This window comes from Erinaceus europaeus, chromosome 1 (genome assembly GCF_950295315.1).
Source record: "Erinaceus europaeus chromosome 1, mEriEur2.1, whole genome shotgun sequence".
NCBI classification, from domain to species: Eukaryota; Metazoa; Chordata; class Mammalia; order Eulipotyphla; family Erinaceidae; genus Erinaceus; species Erinaceus europaeus.
The window spans coordinates 110,788,038-110,808,770 of record NC_080162.1 but is presented as its reverse complement, the minus strand read 5'-3'; the positions used below and the strand labels follow the sequence as shown (position 1 = coordinate 110,808,770).

General features: G+C 38.7%; 1 protein-coding gene across 6 annotated transcripts in view; it reads left to right on the top strand.

Annotated features, from left to right (window-relative positions):
- CCSER2 (coiled-coil serine rich protein 2) overlaps positions 1 to 20,733 on the top strand; it is a 140,044-nt gene that overhangs the window by 61,848 nt on the left and 57,463 nt on the right. For 4 of the 6 annotated variants that reach the window (XM_007533922.3, XM_060193588.1, XM_060193592.1 and 1 more), the window contains 2 exons: positions 12,559 to 12,649; positions 17,848 to 18,010. In XM_007533922.3, coding sequence (XP_007533984.1) covers positions 12,559 to 12,649; positions 17,848 to 18,010 — 254 coding nt within the window. Of the gene's footprint in view, positions 1 to 12,558; positions 12,650 to 17,039; positions 17,203 to 17,847; positions 18,011 to 20,733 lie in introns of those variants that run through there. The other 2 variants (XM_060193604.1, XM_016192877.2) reach the window with 2 other exon arrangements.

Genomic DNA, 20,733 nt, shown 5'->3' with positions numbered 1-20,733 from the left:
TTATAACATGTGCGCTCAACCAGATGCCACCACCTGGCCCCATAAGTAATTATACTTTTATAAATTATATCACATAAATTATGATTATTACACATGGGTTCTCTCTCTTTTTTTAATGTTTTATTTATTTATTTATTTATTTATTTATGAGAAATATAGGAGGAGAGAGAGAGAATGAACCAGACATCTTTCTGGTGCATGGGCTGCTGGGCTAGCGTGGGGGTGCCTCTTCCTGGGAGTGTACTCTCTGGGTTGGAGAGAACTCAACCAGAGCCAGCCTGGGCTGCTACTCACTCAGTGATACAGGAGAGATGACTCATGAACTCGTGGCAGAGTGGCAGTGCAATGTCTTTATTGATCAGAGAGCCAAGGCTTTTAAAAGGTAGACCCGGAAGTGGCAAGTCGGAAACAGAAATGGCTAGGAAGGGGGTGGAGAAAGACAAAAAAAAAAAAGAGAGAGCTAGAAGGGTAGGAACTTCCTTAGCAACTGTTGCAAGGGTTTTCACTGGTAGGATTAATATTACCCTTCAGGCAAGGAGGGTCTTGAGGTAGAAAGAAGATAGATCAAAGGAATGGAATGGGTGGGGATCTCTCAGGCAAAACAATGATTATGTAGATAGGCCATAGTATCAGGAATGCAGGGTGCTTTGTGAGGCTCCTCACAATTACCCGCCAAGCACCTCATGCTGGAGAATCCAATACTTAACCCACTGCACCACCTCCTGGACCACTCACACATGGGTTCTCAATGCAGAAGGCAGGTTTAAATGACTGAGTGAGTGAGTGAGTGAGTGAGTGAGTGAGTGAGTGAGTGAATTAAAGTTTTAAAAGGAAGTAGCATCTGAGCTGTATTTCAAAATATGAATGCACTGTTGACCACTTGGCCAAGGAAGTTATCTTTTTGTAAGGTCCTTGTTATTAAAGGTATCACAGTTTTACCAATATTTGCTCAATCTAATTTAATTTTTAATTTTTAAAAATTGTACTTGTTATTAATAGTTTGTTGCAAGACTGTAAGATTGCAATGTATAGTCCCACACCACACCCCCACCAAAGTTCTGTATCCTCAAAGATAAACACCAGAGTTCTCACTTGTCTTACAAACAAAACAGTTTGCTTGTGTCTATTTTGTTTGAAGTGTGTGTGTGTGTGTGTGTGTGTGTGTGTGTGTGTGTGTGTGTGTGTGCGTGTGTGTGTGTGTGTATGGTTTTGTTTTTGGCAAGTCCATGTAAATCAGATGTCCAGAATCCACATTATGAGTGAAACCATCTGATAGGTGTCTTTCTTCTCTTTACTTATTTCACTAAACATAATCACCTTCAGTTCCATCCTCAATCATAGTTTTAATTACAGTTATGCTCTAGGGGATCTTCTGGAAGCTAGAGAGGAGTATATAGATTCAGGTTTTCAGTGTTGTACTCACAGCTGATGTTTTTGTAGATAATCTCCCAGTTAAAGCAGATATCTGTCAATTTTGGCGCCTAATAAATGTGGTCTTGCCAGTTAGAGAAAAGAGCCTCTAATGTGGAACAGACACTCTTTCCCATGTTAAGCAATCTCTATATTGACTGACTTTTTTTTAAAAAAAAAAATTTATTTATGGGAAAGATAGGAGAGAGAAAGAACAAGACATCACTCTGGCACATGTGCTGCTGGGGATCAAACTTGGGACCTCATGCTTGAAAGTCCAAAGCTTTACCACTGCGTCATCTCCATGACCACGACTTTTTTTTTTTCTGTCAAGACAATAATGTAGTTCCTAACCTGTGCAGGTGGCAGATCTCTAAGTGAGTGAAGGAAGTATATAGTAGATTACCTTTCTCCTTTGTCTTTTGTCTTAACCCTTATTGTAAGGTCTGATGGAACTCAAAGGGTGTAGAGATGAATAGAGACAAAATAGTCTTTAAGACAGAGACACTAAATCCCAGTCTTCTCACTTGATACTGCTTCTCTTTTCAAAGTTGTTATTTAACTTTTTTTTTTTTTTAGTTGTCACAGGTGACTCCTAGACCTGGGTGGCTCATACACCTGTCATCTCTTTGCTTATCTCTGCTTTCTCACACATTTGGTTATTTGCTACGTATGTCCGAATTACCAGCTTTAAAAACTATCATTATTTTATTTGTAATCATTTTATGAAGGTTATTGACATGTGGGTGCAATTACTCATCTCCCTGTGATAGGTATGTGCAAAGCACTCTCACCCCCAGTTTATATCCACATCCACTACCGTGCACCAGCACCCCAGAGTCCTTTGGTGCAATACATCACACCCATAGTCAGTCCAGGTTTCACTTTATGCTTCCCTTTCAGTCCTTTTTTTTTTTTTTTTTTTTTTTTTAAGATTTTATTTATTCATTGATGAGAAGGGTAAGAGGAGAGAGAAAGAACCAGACATCATTCTGGTGCATGTGCTGCCAGGGATGGAACTCAAGACCTCATGCTTGAGACTCTGGTGCTTTATCCATTGCGCCACCTCCCAGACCACTGTCCTATTTCTCTCTTAATATCTATTTTTTATTATCTTGGATAGAGACAGAGAAAAGTAGAGATGTAAGGGAGAAATAGAAGGGAAATACAGAGAGATACCTGCAGTACTGTGTCACTGCTTGTGAAACTTTGTCCTATGCAGGTGGAGTCCAGGCCTTGAACCTGGGTCCCTATATCCTTGTTCTTATGTTCTACCTATAGTTAAGTTCACTCAGTATTTTCCCTTCTGTTTTATATTTATCCCTCTTAACATGATTTTTTTCAAGTTCCATTCAAGATGGCAAAGGAGTTGGTCTCTCTTCTTAATTTATTGGATAGTGACAGCCAGAAATTGAGAGGCTAGGGGGAGATAGAGACAGAGACACCTGCAGCCCTGCTTCACCACTCGTGAAGCTTTCCCCCTGGAGGTGAGGTCTAGGGACTTGAACCTGGGTCCTTGTGCTCTGTAACATGTGTGCTCAACCAGGTGGGCCACACCCAGCCCCATGATCTCTCTCTCTTTTTTTTTGCCTCCAGGGTTATTGCTGGGGCTCGTTGTCTGCACTATGAATCCACTGCTTCTGGAGGCCATTTTTTCACTTTTGTTGCCCTTGTTTATCATTGTTGTTGTTATTATTATTATTGTTGGCTAGGACAGAGAAATCAAGAGAGGAGGTAAAGACAGGAGGAAAGAAAGACAGATACCTGCAGACCTCCACCACTTGTGAAGCAGCCCCCCTACAGGTGGGAAATCAGGGACTCAAACCAGGATCCTTACATGTCCTTGCGCTTTGCTAAGCGCACTTAGCCCACTGCACTACCGCTAGGCCCCATGATCTCATTTTTTTTTTAACAGCTGAGTAGTCATCTGCTGTGTATACAGACCACATTTTGTTAGCTGCTCTTCTGTTATTGGACATCTGGGTTTCTTCCAAGTTTGGGCTGTTATGAGTTGTGTTGCTGTGAGCACAGGTATACATAGATCAATTTGGATAGATGTTTCTACACTACTGGTGGGAATACTAATTGCTCCAACTCTTGTGGAAAACAGTCTGGAGATTTCTCAGAACATTAAAAATGGACTTACCTTATGACCCAACAGTTTCTCTCCTGGGCATTTATCCAAAGGAAATAAAACTATTCTTTGATTCCCTACCAGAGCTAGTCTTTTTTTTTTTTTTCTTAATTCTGAAGTTCATTTTAATGAAAATTTTATGGTGGCAGTAAATTTCAGTTTACAACACAGAGTTTTGAAATCAACCCATGCTTTAAAGATCTATGACAATAAACTCATTCAAAGAACTTGAAATTCAGGTGCGGGGGGAGGGGGTAGATAACATAATGGTTATGCAGAGACTCTCATGCCTGAGGCTCTGAAGTCTCAGATTCAATCCCCCTTATCACCATAAGCTAGAGCTGAGCAGTGCTCTGATGTTTCTCTGTGTCTTTCTCTCTATGCATCTCTCTCAAAAATAAAATAAACAAAATACTTTAGACTGGGAGTATGGACCGACCAGTCAACACCCATGTTCAGCGGGGAAGCAATTACAGAAGCCAGACCTTCTACCTTCTGCAACCCACAATGACCCTGGGTCCATGCTCCCAGAGGGATAGAGAATAGGAAAACTATCGGGGGAGGGGTGGGATATGGAGATTGGGCGGTGGGAATTGTGTGGAGTTGTACCCCTCCTACCCTATGGTTTTGTTAATTAATCCTTTCTTAAATAAAAATAAAATAAAATAAAATAAAAAATACTTTTATAAAAAAGAAAAGAACTCAAAATTCATAAAGAACATCTGACTGTAGACTGAACAAAGCACTGTTATTTTTATTTTCTAGTTGCCATTTTCTTCTAGTTACAATGAATGCCCAAACCACCTGCAATAAAATCTTGATGATAGTGTAGCAAAAATATGACAGTTTCTCCTTAAAAGGTGGAAAATAGAGTCAGTTCTTTCTTTATACTTAATCTCTAGTAACAAGCATACCTGAACAAGAGTTCTCTGCACTAATATCATATGGGCAAGATTTCATTTTGTTTCCATTCTTCATTTATGAACCTTTCATTTTACTGCTTTTCTCACTTTTGTTAGAACTTTTTTCTTACAAACCATGTCTTTGCAAATTTTTCTGGTGTGTCTAACTTGAGTTTGGGGTAGATTTTGTATTTTTACATAGTTCCCCTTTAAATGGTATCACCTCCCCTCACCTTACTGCAAACCCTATATCACTTCAGAATTATTCAATGCCATTCTTTTTAATGCTTCACCTTCATTATGTCCCTGTGAAGCTTGTTCATTTTATCATTTATTTCCTCATGATTTTCTTTCCATTTTTGTTGTTGTTGGAGAGCCACTGTTTATTTATTTATTTATATACTATGGGAAAGAGACAGAGAAAAATTCAGAGGGGGTGGGGAGGTAAAGAGGCAAAGAGACAGAGAGACACCTGCAGCCCCACTTCACCACACATGAAGCTTTTCCCCTGCAGGTGGGGACCAGGGGCTTGAACCTGGCTGGTCCTTGCACACAGTAATGTGAGCGTTTAACCAGTTGTGCCACCACCTGGCCCCTGAGAGCCACTCTTTCTTTACTTGCTACGTAATAGGGACTATGCTAAGAAGCACTTGACATAAATTTTCTCATCTCAGAGATGAGAAGGAAGGCATGCAAAAGTTTCATCTAGTCCATGACAGATCAATATAGTGACTGGACATGATATAAATTTGGGCATTTCAACCCAACCTGGGATATCATCATATTTGCCATGAGACCAGCTATCAATGGACTGCATCTAGCTGACTTCTCTTTCTTTCTTTCTTTCTTTCTTCCTTCCTTCCTTTCTTTCTTTCTTTCTTTTTTTCCCCCTTATTGGGGGATTAATATTTTACATTTGATAGTAAATACAATAGTTTGTACTTGCATAATAACATTTCTCAGTTTACCACATAACAATACAACCCCCACTAAGTCCTCTGTCAACCTTTCCTAGGACCTGTATTCTCCCACCTATCCACCCCAGAGACTTTTACTTTGGTGCAATATACCAACTCCAATTCAGGTTCTGCTTTGGGTTTTCTCTTCTGCTCTTGTTTTTCAACGTCTGCCTGTGAGTGAAATCATTGCATATTCATCTTTCTGTTTCTGACTTATTTCACTTAGCATGATTTCTTCAAGCTCCATCCAAGATGGGCTGAACACAGTGAAATCACCATTTTTTTTAAAAAAATTCTTTATTGGGGGATTAATGTTCTACATTCAACAGTAAATACAATATGGTCAGTGTGTCTATTCATGTTCCAGTACCAAGTAGTTTTGATTACAATGGCCCTATAATACAATTTGAGATCTGTGATTGTGATGATGCCTCCAGTTCTGTTCTTTCTTCTCAAGATTATTTTGGCAATTCTAGGTCTTTTTTTTAAAAATACTTATTTATTTATTAATTCTCTTTTGTTGCCCTTGTTGTTTTATTGTTGTAGTCATTATTGTTGTTGTTATTGATGTCGTTGTTGGATAGGACAGAAAAGAAATGGAGAGAGGAGGGGAAGACAGAGAGGGGGAGAGAAAGATAGACACCTGCAGACCTGCTTCACTGCCTGTGAAGCAACTCCCCTACAGGTGGGGAGCCGGGAGCTCGAACCGGGATTCTTATGCTGTTTCTTGCACTTCGCGCCATGTGTGCTTAACCTGCTGCGCTACCACCCAACTCCTGCAATTCTAGGTCTTTTCTGGTTCCAGATAAACATCTGTAGCATTTGTTCTATTCTCCTAAAAAATGTGGTTGAGATCTTGATGGGGATAGCATTAAATTTGTATATGGCTCTGGGTAATGTGTTCATTTTAATGATGTTAATTCTTCCAACTCAAGAACATGGAATATCTTTCCACTTCTTTATGTCTTTTTCAATTTCCTTGAGTAGTGACTCATAATTTTCAGTATACAAGTCTTTCACTTATTTGGTTAGGTTTATTCCTAGATATTTTATTGTCTTTCTTGCTATAGTAAAAGGAATTGATTTCTGGATTTCAACTTCTTCTACCTTAGTGTTTGCATAGAGGAATGACATTGACTTCTCTAAGTTAATTTTGTAGCCTGATACCTTACTGTATGGCCTGATGATTTCCAAAAGCATCTTGCTGGATTCCTTAGGTTTTTCTATGTATACTATCATGTCATCTGCAAATAAGGAGAGTTTGACTTCTTCTCTTCCAATCTGTATCCCTTTAATTTCTTGCTCCTGCCTAATTGCTATGGCAAGAACTTCCAGCAGTATGTTGAATAGTAATGACAGTAGTGGACAGCCCTATCTAGTACTTGATCTGAGTGGAAATGCTTCCAGTTTTTCACCATTGAGTATGCTGTTGGCTGTAGGTTTGCTATATATAAACTCCACTGTCTTCAGGAATTTTCCATCTATTCCCATTTTTTGTAGCATTTTGACCATAAAAGGATGTTGGATTTTTGTCAAAGGCTTTCTCTGCATCTGTTGATGTAACCATGTGTTTGTTGGTCTTGATGTGGTGGATCACGTTGATTGATTTACGTATATTAAAACAACTTTGCATCCCTTGGATAAACTCCAGTTGGTCATGATGAACAGCCTTTCTAATATACTCTTATATCCAGTTGACTAGAATTTTGTTCAATTTTTAGCATCTATGTTCACCAGAGATATTGGTCTGTAGTTTTCTTTTTTGGTTGTGCCCCTGTCTACTTTTGGTATCAGAGTGATGTTGGCTTCATAGAAGCTGGGAGTATTCCTGTGTCTTCAATCTTCTGTAAGACTTTTAAAAGTAGAGGTATTAACTCTTTTTTTTAATTCCTTTTTTTTTTTTAGATTTTATTTACTAATGAGAAAGATAAGAGGAGAGAGAGAAAGAACCAGACATTACTCTGGTACATGTGCTGCCAGGAATTGAACTCAGGACCTTATGCCTGAGAGTCCAATTCTTTATCCACTGCGCTGCCTCAAGGAATATGAGGTATTAACTCTTCCTTGAAGGTTTTGTAGAATTCATTTGTAAAACCATCTGGTCCAGGACTTTTATTTTTGGGAAGGTTTTTGCTAACTATTTCAGTTTCCTTGACTGTGATTGGCCTGTTCATATTTTCTAGTTCCTCTTTATTTAATTTGAAGCTTTGTAGGTATCTAGAAAATCATCAATTTCTTCCTGGTTCTCCAGCTTGGTGGCATATACTTGTTCATAGAAGCCACCCATGATATGTTGAATTTCTGCAGTGTTTGTTACGATATCTCCTCTTTCATTTACAATCTGATTTATTTTAGAGAGGGGTAGAGAAAGAGAGGCACCTGCAAACCTGCTTCACTGCCTGTGAAGCGACTCCCCTGCAGGTGGGGAGCCAGGGGCTTGAACCAGGATCCTTCTGCCGGTACTTGAGCTGTGCTACTGCCTGACTCCCTGAGATAATTAGTGATTTCTCCCAGAGTCTCATTTGTTATTTCCCCATTTCTGATGACAATTCTTTCAAACTCTGTACTCATTCCTGTAACTATTTCTTTAACTAGTGTTTGGTTGTTGACTTCATTGTTCTGGGCTTCAACCTTTGGGGGGCTTTTAGCTGGATTTTTGTCCTAGTTCATTTCTCCAATATTTCTTCTTGTTTGTTTAACCATTCTGTATAGTTTGTTATTAGGTCCCTCTCTCAGTACTTTTCAAATTATTGATAACTCTTGCCTGGATTGACTTGTGTCTAAGTAAGGTACTTAAAGAGTTCACAGTTGTGGAAATTAACAGTTGTTTCAGTATTACATCAAGCTGAAGCACAGTGGCTGTTAAAACTTCTTTTGTTCTTTTTCTTCCCTGTAGGCTATGGGAGCCTGAGGACTTTTCAACTATTAGTATACTTCTTAGGTTAATCACTCACTCCTGACCAAGAGATAAATCAGGGTGAGGTAGAAATAAGTGGTTATGCACAGCTATTCTCACGCCCCAAGGATCCAAACCACTGGGCTCAATTCAGCTGCTCTTCCAGCAGCCTGAGCCAAGCTGAACGTACATTGTCAGTTTACAAACAAGTCCCATTTATACTCTCTGCATTCTGTGGCAGTTATTCACCATGTCTCCCCAATTCATCAGAAGAACAGTGTGGAAAGGTTCTCACTATACAGCCCCACCTCTAGCCCACCAGGGTATAGATCTTCTCCTAAGTTTCTGGACCAGTTTTCTGCCCCCTAATGTCAGCATGGAACTTCCTGGCTGCTGTTCCAGCCTCTGTGGGCAATAGCGATGAGACTCACAGTTGCATTTGGTGAGACTTAGGCAAGTCTTCTCTTTTCAGCAGTCTTTTTGTTAGTAAAACAGACTGGAGGTGGCGCCTCAACTGGTAAACTGCCCACTTTTCATTTGTGTGTGTGTGTGTGTGTGTGTGTGTGTGTGTGTCTTATTTTTTCCAGTGAATACAAATCATCCATTTGTTTCTCAAACAGGAACCAAGGAAGGAGACACTCATAACATGTCTCCTTCACTACTTCCTGGTTGACTTATGTTCTGTAGATCAAACTTTTTTCACACAGTCCACATTTACTTAGTCATCATTCTCTCAGAGACTAATACTAGTCACTGTCAGGTGTCGTATGGATTTTGCAATACCTTCAAAACTGGTTCTTCTTTTCCACTTAAATAAATTCTCTGTACTGCAGTCAGAATAATATTTTCCAAAGCATGTTTTTTCTATTTTTTCCTGTTCCCGCCCCTAAAGCATGTTTTTTCAGGTTTTTGTTTGTTTGTTTTCGTTTTTACCAAGGTGCCACTCTTTGAGGCCTATTTCTTTTTTCAGGTAGAAAGAGAGACAAAAAGAAGGAAGGAGAGGAGCCAGGCAGTGGTATACCTGGATTAGCACACACACACACTACAGTGCACAAGGACCTAGGTTCAAGCCTCTGGTCCTCACCTGCTTCACAAGTAGTGAAGTAAGGGGTACAGGTGTCTTTCTTGTCTCCCTCTCTATCTCCCCTCCCTTATCGATTTCTCTCTGTCCCTATCCAATAATAAACATTAAAAAATTAAAAAGGCAAATGCTTAAAAAAAATTAAAAGACAGAAGGAAAAAGGGAACAATACCACAGCACATAGCTTCCTCCTAGGCATTTTATTTTTAATTGGAGGAGATTAATGGTTTACAGTAAACACAGTCATTGAGTTTTCCGAACAACAGTCACACCCCTAGTCTAGGTCTTCCTCCACCATCATGCGTCAGGACCTGAAAGCACTACCACCCCCATCTCCCCACCCCCATCCCCCTGCCCTCCTTAGAGTCCTTTACTTTGATGCAATATACCAAACCAGTCCGAGTTCTGCTTTGTGTTTTCCCTTCTGTTCTTACTTTTCAACTTCTGTCTATGAGGGAGATCATCCCATATTCATCCTCCTCTTTCTGGCTGATCTACTGAATGAGTCCTTCAAGTTCCATTCAAGATGAGGAGAAGAAAGTGAAGTTATCATTTTTAATAGCTGAGTACTATTTCATTGTGTATAATTACCACCACTTCCTTAGCCACTCTGTTATTGGACACCTGGGTTGCTTCTAGGTTTAGGTATTAAAATTATGCTGCTATAAACGGGTGCACGCATATTTTTTTATGCATGAGTGAGTTTTTTGGGTGAGTTTGGTTACTTAGCATATATTCCTAGGAGAGGAACTTCAGGGATATATATTTATATTGAACTCTGGAATTGGACTCTGGACCTCATGCTTGAAAGTCCAATGCTTAATCCACCGTGCCATCTCCTGGACCACCATGGGTACAATTTTTCATCACCTTATTATTACACTTTTTTTTTTTTTAATTAACCAGAGTACTGCTCAGATCTAGCTTATGGTGGTGTATAGAATTGAATCTGGGATTTTGGAGCCTCAGACTTCAAGAGTCTCTTTGCATAATCATTATTCTATTTACCTCCCATTACTACACTATCTTGATATACATTTAAATTATTTCAATTTGTTTGATTTACAGTGATCCATTAAAAAATCATTTGCAAGGGCAAAAGACTGAAACAATTTTATTCTGCCTTCAATTATATCTTTCCACATCTTTATATATTTTCTTAACATGAGGATTTTTAATTAAAAATTGAGTTACATATAATGTGCATTTGATAGTTTTTCTATCAGTTGTAAGGAGCCATAACTGACATGGAATGTCATACTAGTTAAAGGTATACAACATAATAATCACATTGTTTCTACTTTTTTGCATCCTGAACAGTCTTACAAGAACTGTACACATACATTTTCTGTGTTTGTCTACTTATTTTTAGAAAACTTTTTCTGTGGTCTGGGAGGTGGCACAGTGGATAAAGCATCAGACTCTCAAGCATGAGGTCCTGAATTCAATCCACGGCAACACATGTACCAGAGTGATGTCTGGCTCTTTCTCTCGCCTCTTATGTTTCTCATTAATAAATGTATAAAATCTTAAAAAAAAAAAAGAAAAATTTTTTAAAAATTTAACATACTGTGTGGGAGAGAGTTTCCTATGAGAAAGAAAAACATCAGACCACTGCTATGGCATATGCAGTTCTAATCAGGTTTCAAATCAATAAAAGTAAGCTCCAAATGGATGAAATATTTGGATATTAGGCCAGAAACTGTCAAATATGTAGAGAAAAATACTGGCAGAACCTTTTTGACGTAAGCTTTCAGAACATCTTTGAATAGTTCTCAAGTCCAACTGCAAAGAACCCCAAACCAAAAATAAACCAATGAGACTACGTTAAGCTGAAATTTCTGTGCAGCAAAATGAATCACCATCAAAACAGACTCACTGCAGAGTACAGGAAAACCTTTACTTGCCAGACATCAGACAAAGGGCTAGTAACCAAAATACATTAAAAAACAAACAAAAACACCAAACTGAGCAAAACACCACCACCAACAACAACACCTTTTTTAAAGGTAGACAGTAAGATTGCAAAGACCAATCTGACCAGTCCTATTTTGGAGAAAGAATAGAGGAAGAGAAGACCATGAGGTAATGAGTATGCAAATGAGTAAACAACATTGCTAAAAGCTTACTGTTTTATCTATGTGGTTCATTCCTAGAGATAATAAAATAGTGTTGCACACCAGACATGAACATTTTTGGAGAGTATTGTCTTTGTTTATGTTTCCAGGGAAGTTGAAGTCTGAACTTAAGGACTAGCTCTGTGTGTCCATACATCCTTTCAGCCAAGTTTTTTATTTATTTTCCCTTTTGTTGCCCTTGTTTTTTATTGTTGTTGTGTTGTTACTGATGTTGTTGTTGTTAGAGCAAAGAGAAATGGAGAGAGGAGGGGAAGACAGAGAGGGGGAGAGAAAGAGACACCTGCAGACCTGTTTCACCACTTATGAAGCTACTCCCCTGCGGGTGGGGAGCCACGGGCTAGAACCGGGATCCTTACACCAGTCCTTGGCACTTTGCACCACCTGCGTTTAACCTGCTGCGCTACCACCCACTCCCTCATTTCAGCCAAGTTTTTATTTTTATTTTTTAAGATTTTATTTATTTATTCATGAAGAAGATAGGAGGAGAGAGCCAAAAAACCAGACATCACTCTGGTACACGTGGTGCTGGGAATTGAACTCAGGATCTCATGCTTGCGAGTCCAGTCCCTTATCTGCTGCGCCACTTCCCGGATCACTCAACCAAGTATTTAAGACTCTTGCTACATTAATTTTACATATGTGTCATGGGATCATATTACTCATAAAGCCTCAGAACAATATTTTATATTTTACAGATAAAGAGCTTTTTAAAAGTAAAAATAATTCACTGGAGGATATTGCAGATTACAGGTGGAATGTAATTTTTTTTTTAATTTATTTTTTTTAACCAGAGCACTGTTCAGCTCTGGTTTATGGTGGTGTCGGAGATTGAACCTGGAACTTTGGAACCTCAGGCATGAGAGTCTGTTTGCATAACCATTATGCTATCTACCCTCCACCCAAATGTATTTTTTAAAGTTTGTTTTATTCTTTTGACAAAAATAGTAGTGTCAGTTATTACTATAGTGATGTCTTCAATACTAATGATTATGTATACCTTTTTAACATGATACCCCTTTTTCCCCCTATTGTTCACAGGATATTCTGAATAACCTTGAGTCATGTGACCTTGAGGATGATGACCTTATGCTTGATGCGGACCTTCCTGAGGATGCCCCCCATGAAAATGGTGAGTGGGGGAGCAGACTGAGATTCCAGAGGTGATGGTGAGTTCCTTGACTCCAGTCAGTCTGGTATCTCTTATCTGTGGACTTCCTCATGGTAATTGAGGAAACTGTCACAAACTTGAAGATCAGTTCTACGGAATGGTTATTTATTTAAAAAAATTTTTAAATTTAGTTTCCCTTTTCTTGCCTTTGTTGTTTTAATTTTTTTTGTTGTTGTTGCAGTTATTATTGTTGTTATTGATGTTGTTGTTGATAGGACAGAGAGAAATGGAGATAGGAGGGGAAGACAGGGGGGAGAGGAAGACAGACACCTGCAGACCTGCTTCACTGCCTGTGAAGGGACTCCCCTGCAGGTGGGGAGCTGGGGGCTCAAACTGGGATCCTTAAGCTGGTCCTTGCGCTTTGTGCCATGTGTGCTTAACCTGCTGCGCTACCACCCAACTCCCAGAATGGTTATTTTATTATTGCATTAGGAGACTTCTTCCCAGTGCTAAAATTTTGCCTTAAATGTTTAATTTTCACACAGGAGAGATGGGGAGAGAATGAAAGAGAATTTCTTACAGTCTGGCGGAGACCAGGCTGGAACCTGGGTCATGCACAGTACCCCAGGGAGCTATTTCTCCAGCTCCTTACTTAGAATTTAAAACTTGACTTTGTAGGTATTCATATAAATATATATAATAATCAGACAGTATTATGCCATAAAGTAAATGGTAAATAGGATTTTGTTCTTTTTTTCCTTGTGTATGTATTCAACTTTCCCTCTTACACATTTTGATTCTGAGGAAAACTGTGGTTAGAGAAAATCCATCATTTGACTTTTAAAGCAGTGGTAAAATCAAGTTGATAAATATTGTTAAATTTCTGGTGGTGATAAATATTGTTAAATTTCTGGTGGTCCAGGAGGTGGTAGCGTGGATAAAGCACTGGATTCTCAACCATGAGGTCCTGAGTTCAGTCCCTGGCAGCACATGTACTGGAGCAAAGTCTGGTTCTTTTTCTCTCTTATCTTTCTCGTGTGTTGTATGCTTTACGTTGGTTTGTTCTAGCCCTCCCCCCGCCAAGAGAATTGGATCAGGCCTGCTAATTTCGCGGGCCCGCTTGGCCCCACCCCAAAGGAACCCCAGGAGAGGGTTCCTGAGTTCGAGAGTGCCAGAGTTAGCCAGAGTTCCTGAGTTCCTGAGTTAGACAGAGTTCCTGAGTTCATGAGTTCATGAGTTCAAGAGGAAGAAAGAGAGGGCCAGAGAGTTCCTGAGTTCGAGAGTGAGAGAGTGCTTGTGCCGCCGCAAAGAGACAGCAGAGTTCTGTTTGGTGATTAGTTTGTCTTAGTTTATGAAACGTTGTTCCTGAATAAAGAAATACAGCTTCCCTGCCCAGCCGTTGTCTCCGCGTCTCTGTTACCCGCCATGAAGCAAGCCAGCCCGGCAAGAGCCTCCCGAAAATTTTAACAACACTCGTGAATAAGTAAATTCTTAAAAAAATTTTTTTTTCTGGGAAAATAGTGGTCTTCTGAGTGAATCATTTTGCCTTGATATTTCCAATTCCATTCTATTTTCCTGTGCATATTCCAGTGACTACTGGAATAAAACTTTAGATAATTTGTGATTAAGAGCTATGATCACTCTTGTCCCAGTGACATAGCATTTATTCAATTTGCTATCTTAAGGAATGGGTCAAGAAAATGAGAAAACCTAGGGAGTAGGACTAGGATTAACAAAGGGTTCCTGGGATCCTGTTAAGTATACATGTTATCTTATGCATAACATGTTCAAGCCCCCTGTTCTCCCCTGCAGGGGAGAAAATTCACAAGTGGTGAAGCAGGACTGCAGTGTCTCTCAACTTCCATCTCTCTCTCTCTCTCTCTCTCACTTTGTCCCCCTTCCCTCTCAACTGCTGCCTATTTTATCAAAGAAGATAATAAAAAGATAATATTAAAAAGAGATTTCTTCTGGGAAGAGAATGTAGCCATAACCTGAGGATTCCTTTTGAGTTAATCCCTCAGGTCAGAGATAATGGAGAAGACTTTTTTTTTTCCTTCTTTTTAAAAATTATTTATTTGTAATACTTTTTATGTTCTGTGGTCCAGGAGGTGGCGCAGTGGATAAAGCACAGGACTCAAGCATGAGGTCCTGAGTTCAATCCCCAGCAGCACATGTACCACAGTGATATCTGGTTCCTTTTCTCTCTTTATTTATCTTCTTCATAGATAAATAAAATAAAAAGTTGTTTTAAAACCTTTCCTTTGAGGGTAAAAGTTCTAATTTTTATTATTTTTTATTTTACGATTATTTTTACCAGAGCCCTGCTCAGCTCTGGCTTACAGTGGTGCTGGCATTTCAGCCTGGGGACTGAGAGCCTCAGCCATGAAAGTCAGTTTGCATAACCATTATATTGTCTCCCTAGCCCCAAACTTCTGATACTCTTACATTCATAATGAAAAAAACTATGAAATCTGTTGCCTTTTGCTTTTGAGGGCTCTTCCATATTGCCCTTACTGTTCTTTGGTGCTAAGCTTATATAGATAGGTAGGGTCAGATCTGTTGTGTAGATGATTTTAATTACTATGTTGGGTTAAAGTTTTTTTTTTAATATTTATTTGTTCCCTTTTGTTGCCCTTGTTGTTCTATTGTTGTTATTGATGTAGTAGTTGTTGGATAGGATAGAGAAAAATCGAGAAAGGAGGGGAAGACAGAGGGGGAGAGAAAGGTAGACACCTGCAGACTGCTTCACTGCTTGTGAAGTAACTCCCCCGGGGGCTCGAACTGGGATCCTTGCGCTTTGCGCCAGGTGCACTTAACCCACTGTGCTACCTCCCGATTCCTAGGGTTAAAGTTTTTTCAAGTTCCCACCATCCCATCATTTTCTGTGGTATTACACATCCAGAGGGGCTTAACTTCCTTTCTTAGTCATTTGTAATGTTTTGTCATTGATTCTCAAAATGAGCTTTACGTCCATCTTACAATTTTATTTACTCTCCACTTTCTTTAGTATATTCTCTCATTCCTTAAGAAACCCATAGCCTTTTCAAAAAAGGAACAAAACAAACAAAAAATGGGGGGTGGGTGGGGGGTGGCATTGGGGTTAAACGCACATGGCAGCAAAGCACAATGACCTGCACAATGAAGCTCACAGTTTGAGCTTCTGGCTCCCCACTTGCAGGGGGGTCCCTTCACAAGCGGTGAAGCAGGTCTGCAGGTGTCTACCTTTATCTCCCCCTCTCTATCTTCCCCTGCTCTCTCAATTTCTCTTTGTCCTATCCAGCAACAACAATGGGAAAAAAATGGCCCCCAGGAGCAATGGAATTGTAGTGTAGGCACCAAGCCCCAACAATAATCCTGGAAGCAAAAACAAACAAACAAACAAAACCAAACACTAATGCTATTTCACATTATCTTGTTAGTAATATTTTTACATTTATAAACACGTGATTGATATGTGTTTGTGATAGGAGTCTAAGTACCAGATTGTAGAGACATCAGAACCATTTCTCTTAGAATTCATGCCCCTTTGTTCAGTTTCTACCTCTTGTCACAGAGAATGTACGTTTGTTTCTATGCTACTTAACACTGTGCCTGTGGCTAAAATTCTGTCTAGTAAAAGTGTTTTAATTTGGGGCCCATGTGTAGTACTAATAGTAGCAAACATAGAAGCAGCACATCAGTCCCTATACTCTAACTTCTCACAGTATCTAATCCATTTCCTGACCTCTTTGCTTGAGTCTTTTTCTTCTTGCTATTGTGTGCACTGTCATGATATCCTAACTACTTAAGCAGGTTCTTATGAGAGATTTTTTTTTTTTTTTTTGGCGAGGGGGGTAAGTAGAATATTATTTGCCTAAATCAGATGATGTTTTCAGATCACTTAAAAGTACAGATTTTCCTCAGCTACAAGTTGCTTAAACAGTTTGATGCCATGTAAACTTATTTAAGGAGCATAACCTTTATACAGAGTTTGGTATCAAAACCGATTTCTCTAAAGTTCAATTTTTTTTTAAATCTTGTTTCTTATTTTGAAGAAATTTGTGAAATCAATCTAAAAGAATCAAAACATCTACACTTTACTGTAACTCTATCTTTTTTTGGATTGGAAACACTTTTATCTAGTCGACTATAATTGTCTTAAATTCAAGTTTTAAGTGAAAACTTAATTAAGTTCAGATAATCAGATTTTTAAAAAAGTGTTTTCACACAGATTTGTCTATTGTTTTTTTAGTTGTGAGGAACTCTGAGTTTGGGAGATTTTTAACTTTCTCATGCAGTAAGCCTCAGACTAGAGAAACTTTTTCTGCCAGTGGTTTGGCTTGGTGTTAAGCTGTATTTTTAGTTCAGCCCTAACTCAGTAGCTATGTGAGCACTGAGGAGATGGAGTCACAGGGTAGTCTGGGCTCGCTTCCCACAGGGAGGGCTGGGAGTTGAGCAGGAAGGAAGGCTTGTTTGTCAGCCCTGTATGCAACTATGTCTGAGTAGGCCGCTGCCTGCTGCACAATGTACAATGTCTTCCTTGTACAGAGCAGCCCCTTGGTGAGTGCTGAAATATGCGAGGAAAAAGTATTAGGGTAAGTGCAGGAAGAGCTGGGTGTTTCACAGATTCTTCTTATGTTTTTGCAGCATTCAGATTTTAGGGAATGTACTATTTGTTGCTTCAAATTACTGGCTTTGTTTTCAGTGGCATTTTAGACTGCTTGAACAAGCTCTCACTAAGGCAGATTGAATCCTTCTAAAACTGAGCTTAATTTAAAAACAGAATTTGTGATGAAATTAGTTTCTTAATGTCAGTGAACAATAGCAGAGGCATTCATTGTTAGGAGTTCACTATTAGATTTAAAACCTCCTGTTTCTTACATTTTTTTTTCTAAAGTGAAACTCACTAGTGATAATGTAAGAAAAAACACTTGAAATTTGTAATGGCATTTAAAATTGGCACAGTGTTGATTTCAAGAATCAGTTCCTTGTTTTCCAACAGAAGGGCCCTTAGTTGTTACTTACATGACTATGTGTGGATATTTTATAAGTATGTTTAATTAAAAAAAAAAACTGGCTGTTTTTTTCTAGAAAACCTTTTTGTGATAAGCTGACATTTAAAAAGAAAGAATATTACTTTTATGTTTTCAGCAGCATTTAACTACCAGACTATCAGTAGTTAACTTTGATAGAGTTAAGAGCTTGTTTATAGTGTTTGTTCTGCTTTGCAATCTGTCTAGTGGAGTGGGACAATATGAACCGCTTTGACCGACCAGACAGAAATGTGCGTCAGTCCCAGGAAGGATTTTGGAAAAAGCCAACCCAGAGGTGGAGTGGACAGGAACATTACCACCTCAGCCATCCTGACCACTATCATCACCATGGGAAAAGTGACTTGAGCAGGTGAGTTGGCTTTATGTTGTGCTTTTAATCTTTTGATTATACTGAATTATAATTTTCTCCATGAATTGTGCTTTTGATTAGCTTTTAGAGACAACAAGAAACATTTCAACTTACACATGGTGTAATTAGAATGTAATTAGAATGTCTAGTTCTTTCTGTTGGCCCAAATCTTTTATATATTTTTTTACTTAAAGTAATTTATAATTAAGTTTTGGTATGCCTTTTCTAGTTCTCATTTGATAATTATTAAATGTTGATTTCATTAAAGTGGTTTTTTTTAATAGAAGTACGTGAAATTAGTGTCAAGTGATTTGCCTTCTTAGACAACAAACTAAGATTTTAAAATTCCAAGCTGAGGAGACAGCATAATTTTAGGTTCTGCAAAAGACTTTTGTGTCTGAAACTCCAAGGTCCCAGGTTCAATCTTTAGCACCACTATAAGCCAGAGCTAGTCTTTCTGTATTTGTCATTCAAATAAAATAAAATTGAACCTGCAGGACAAAAGACTTGCAAGTGTTGAAGCGGTGCTGCAGGTGTCTGCCTTTCTTCCTTTCTCCCTCTCCTTTCCTTTGGATTTCTGGCAGTTTCTATACAATAAATAAAGATAATAAAAAAGTAAAGACTTAAAAATTAATTAAAATTAAAAAGATAAATGATATTCTTTAAGTATTCTTAAAAACAGCAGGAGGTAGTGTATAATGCTCAGATTCTTTTATTTTTTGAAATCCAACATAACTTTAATGTAACCAGTCCTTATATGTAAGGTAGCTTTGTAGTTATTTGAGCTTGGGATCAAAACTAACCTGGCATAAATTAACATTGTGAGCATACACAGTTTATTTAAATCTTCTATACTTCAGTTTGCTTTTGTAAACCATATGTAAAAAGACCTTTTCCTCAGTGTTCCAGCATCAGGGATAAAAATGTCTAGAGTGGGGCCAGGTGGTGGCACACCTTGTAGAGTGTACATATTACAATGCTCAAGGATCTGGGTTTAAGCCCCTGGTCCTCATCTGTAGAGGGGAAGCTTCACAGGTGGTGAAGCAGTGCTACAGGTGTTTCTCTGTCTCTCCCTCTGTCTATATCCAGTAAATTAATACAGATAATAAAAATTTAAAAAGAAATGTCTAGAGCATTTTGACTTACATTAGGCACTCAGCGGTAACTATTATTAATTTCTTTCCTTTTCGGTCTTTCATTCTGTTAAGCATTTGAAGTCATATTGGGGGCACTTACTATACAAGAAACAAATGAGATGAAAGGATGATGGAAAGGAAGCATATGGCCCTATATGTACTTCCAACTAAGGGAAAACAATTGGCCTTAAGATTCCTTGAGACAAGTCAACCAAAACTTGATCCTATATAAGACTTATAGTATATACAAAGATAAAAAGTATCTTTTTTTTTGGTTAATTCATTTTTATGAAACAAACCTGAAAGAAATGGCTTTGCATGAATGAGCTCTTACAAGGGGAATAGTTTGAGTTGTCTCAGAGTAGCTTCTCAAAGTAGAAATAACAATTCCTTAAGTCAGTTTCCATTTATGTTCTTCAGTGTGAGCTACAGAGAGCTCTAGTTCAGGTGACATAGAGTTCTTCAGTGGATCACCAGATTATGAGGTCACAATAAAGTTTGTTTATTGCCACCAGGTTATTGCTAGGGCTTACTGCATATATGGAGAATCTACGATTCTTAGTGGACTTTTTTTTTTTTGATAAATGCAAAGAACTTGAGAGGGAAAGGAGAAATAGAGAGAAAGACACATAGAGACTAATGGCTTAAACCCGGGTCCTTGTGTACTGTAACATGTACGTTTTAGTGGGTATGCCAATGCTTGGCCCCTAAAGATCCTTTTGGTGTGAGGATAAAATTTAGAAGATCTGGAGTACTATACAGAATGTATATCCTTCCAATCTTATTATTTATTTATTTATTTATTTATTTATTCTAGTGTATTTATTTGTTTTTGTTGTATATTAATCTCTGAAATAAAGCAACACATGCAAAAACATTGGCTTACAGTATGGCCTGTAACACATAGGCACAACCTCTCATCTTCCCTTGACATGTGGAGACACAATGTCCCTTCATCCTGTCCCTCTCCCTCCTTCCCCAGTCATTTGCTTTGGTGCAACATGCCACACCCAGTCCAGGTTTCAATTTATGTTTTCTGTTACTGTCCTTTCTTCTTAAGTTCTGCCTATAAGTGAGGTCATTTGTATTGGTCATTCTCTTTCTGCCTTGTCTCATTCAATATGATGCCTTTAAGCTCAGATCATGCTATTGCAAAGGACATGACCTCATCATTTTAAGAGCCTAAGCATTATTTTGATTATTTTTGTTTTTTTCACCAGAGCACTGCTCAGCTCTGACTTATGGTGGTGTAGAAGATTGAACCTGGGACTTTGGAGCCTCTGGCATGAGTGCTTCTTTGTATAACCATTATGCAACCTACCCCCACTTTTTATTTATTTATTTATTTATTTATTTATTTGCTTCCAGGGTTATTGCTGGGCTCAGTGCCTGCGCCATGAATCCACTGCTTGTGGAGGCCATTTTCCCCCCTTTTGTTGCCCTTGTTGTTGTAGCCTTGTTGTAGTCATTATTGTTATTGTTGATGTCATTTGTTGTTGGATAGGACAGAGAGAAATAGAGGAGGGGAAGACAGAGGGGGACAGAAAGACACCTGCACACCTGCTTCACCACCTGTAAAGTGACTCC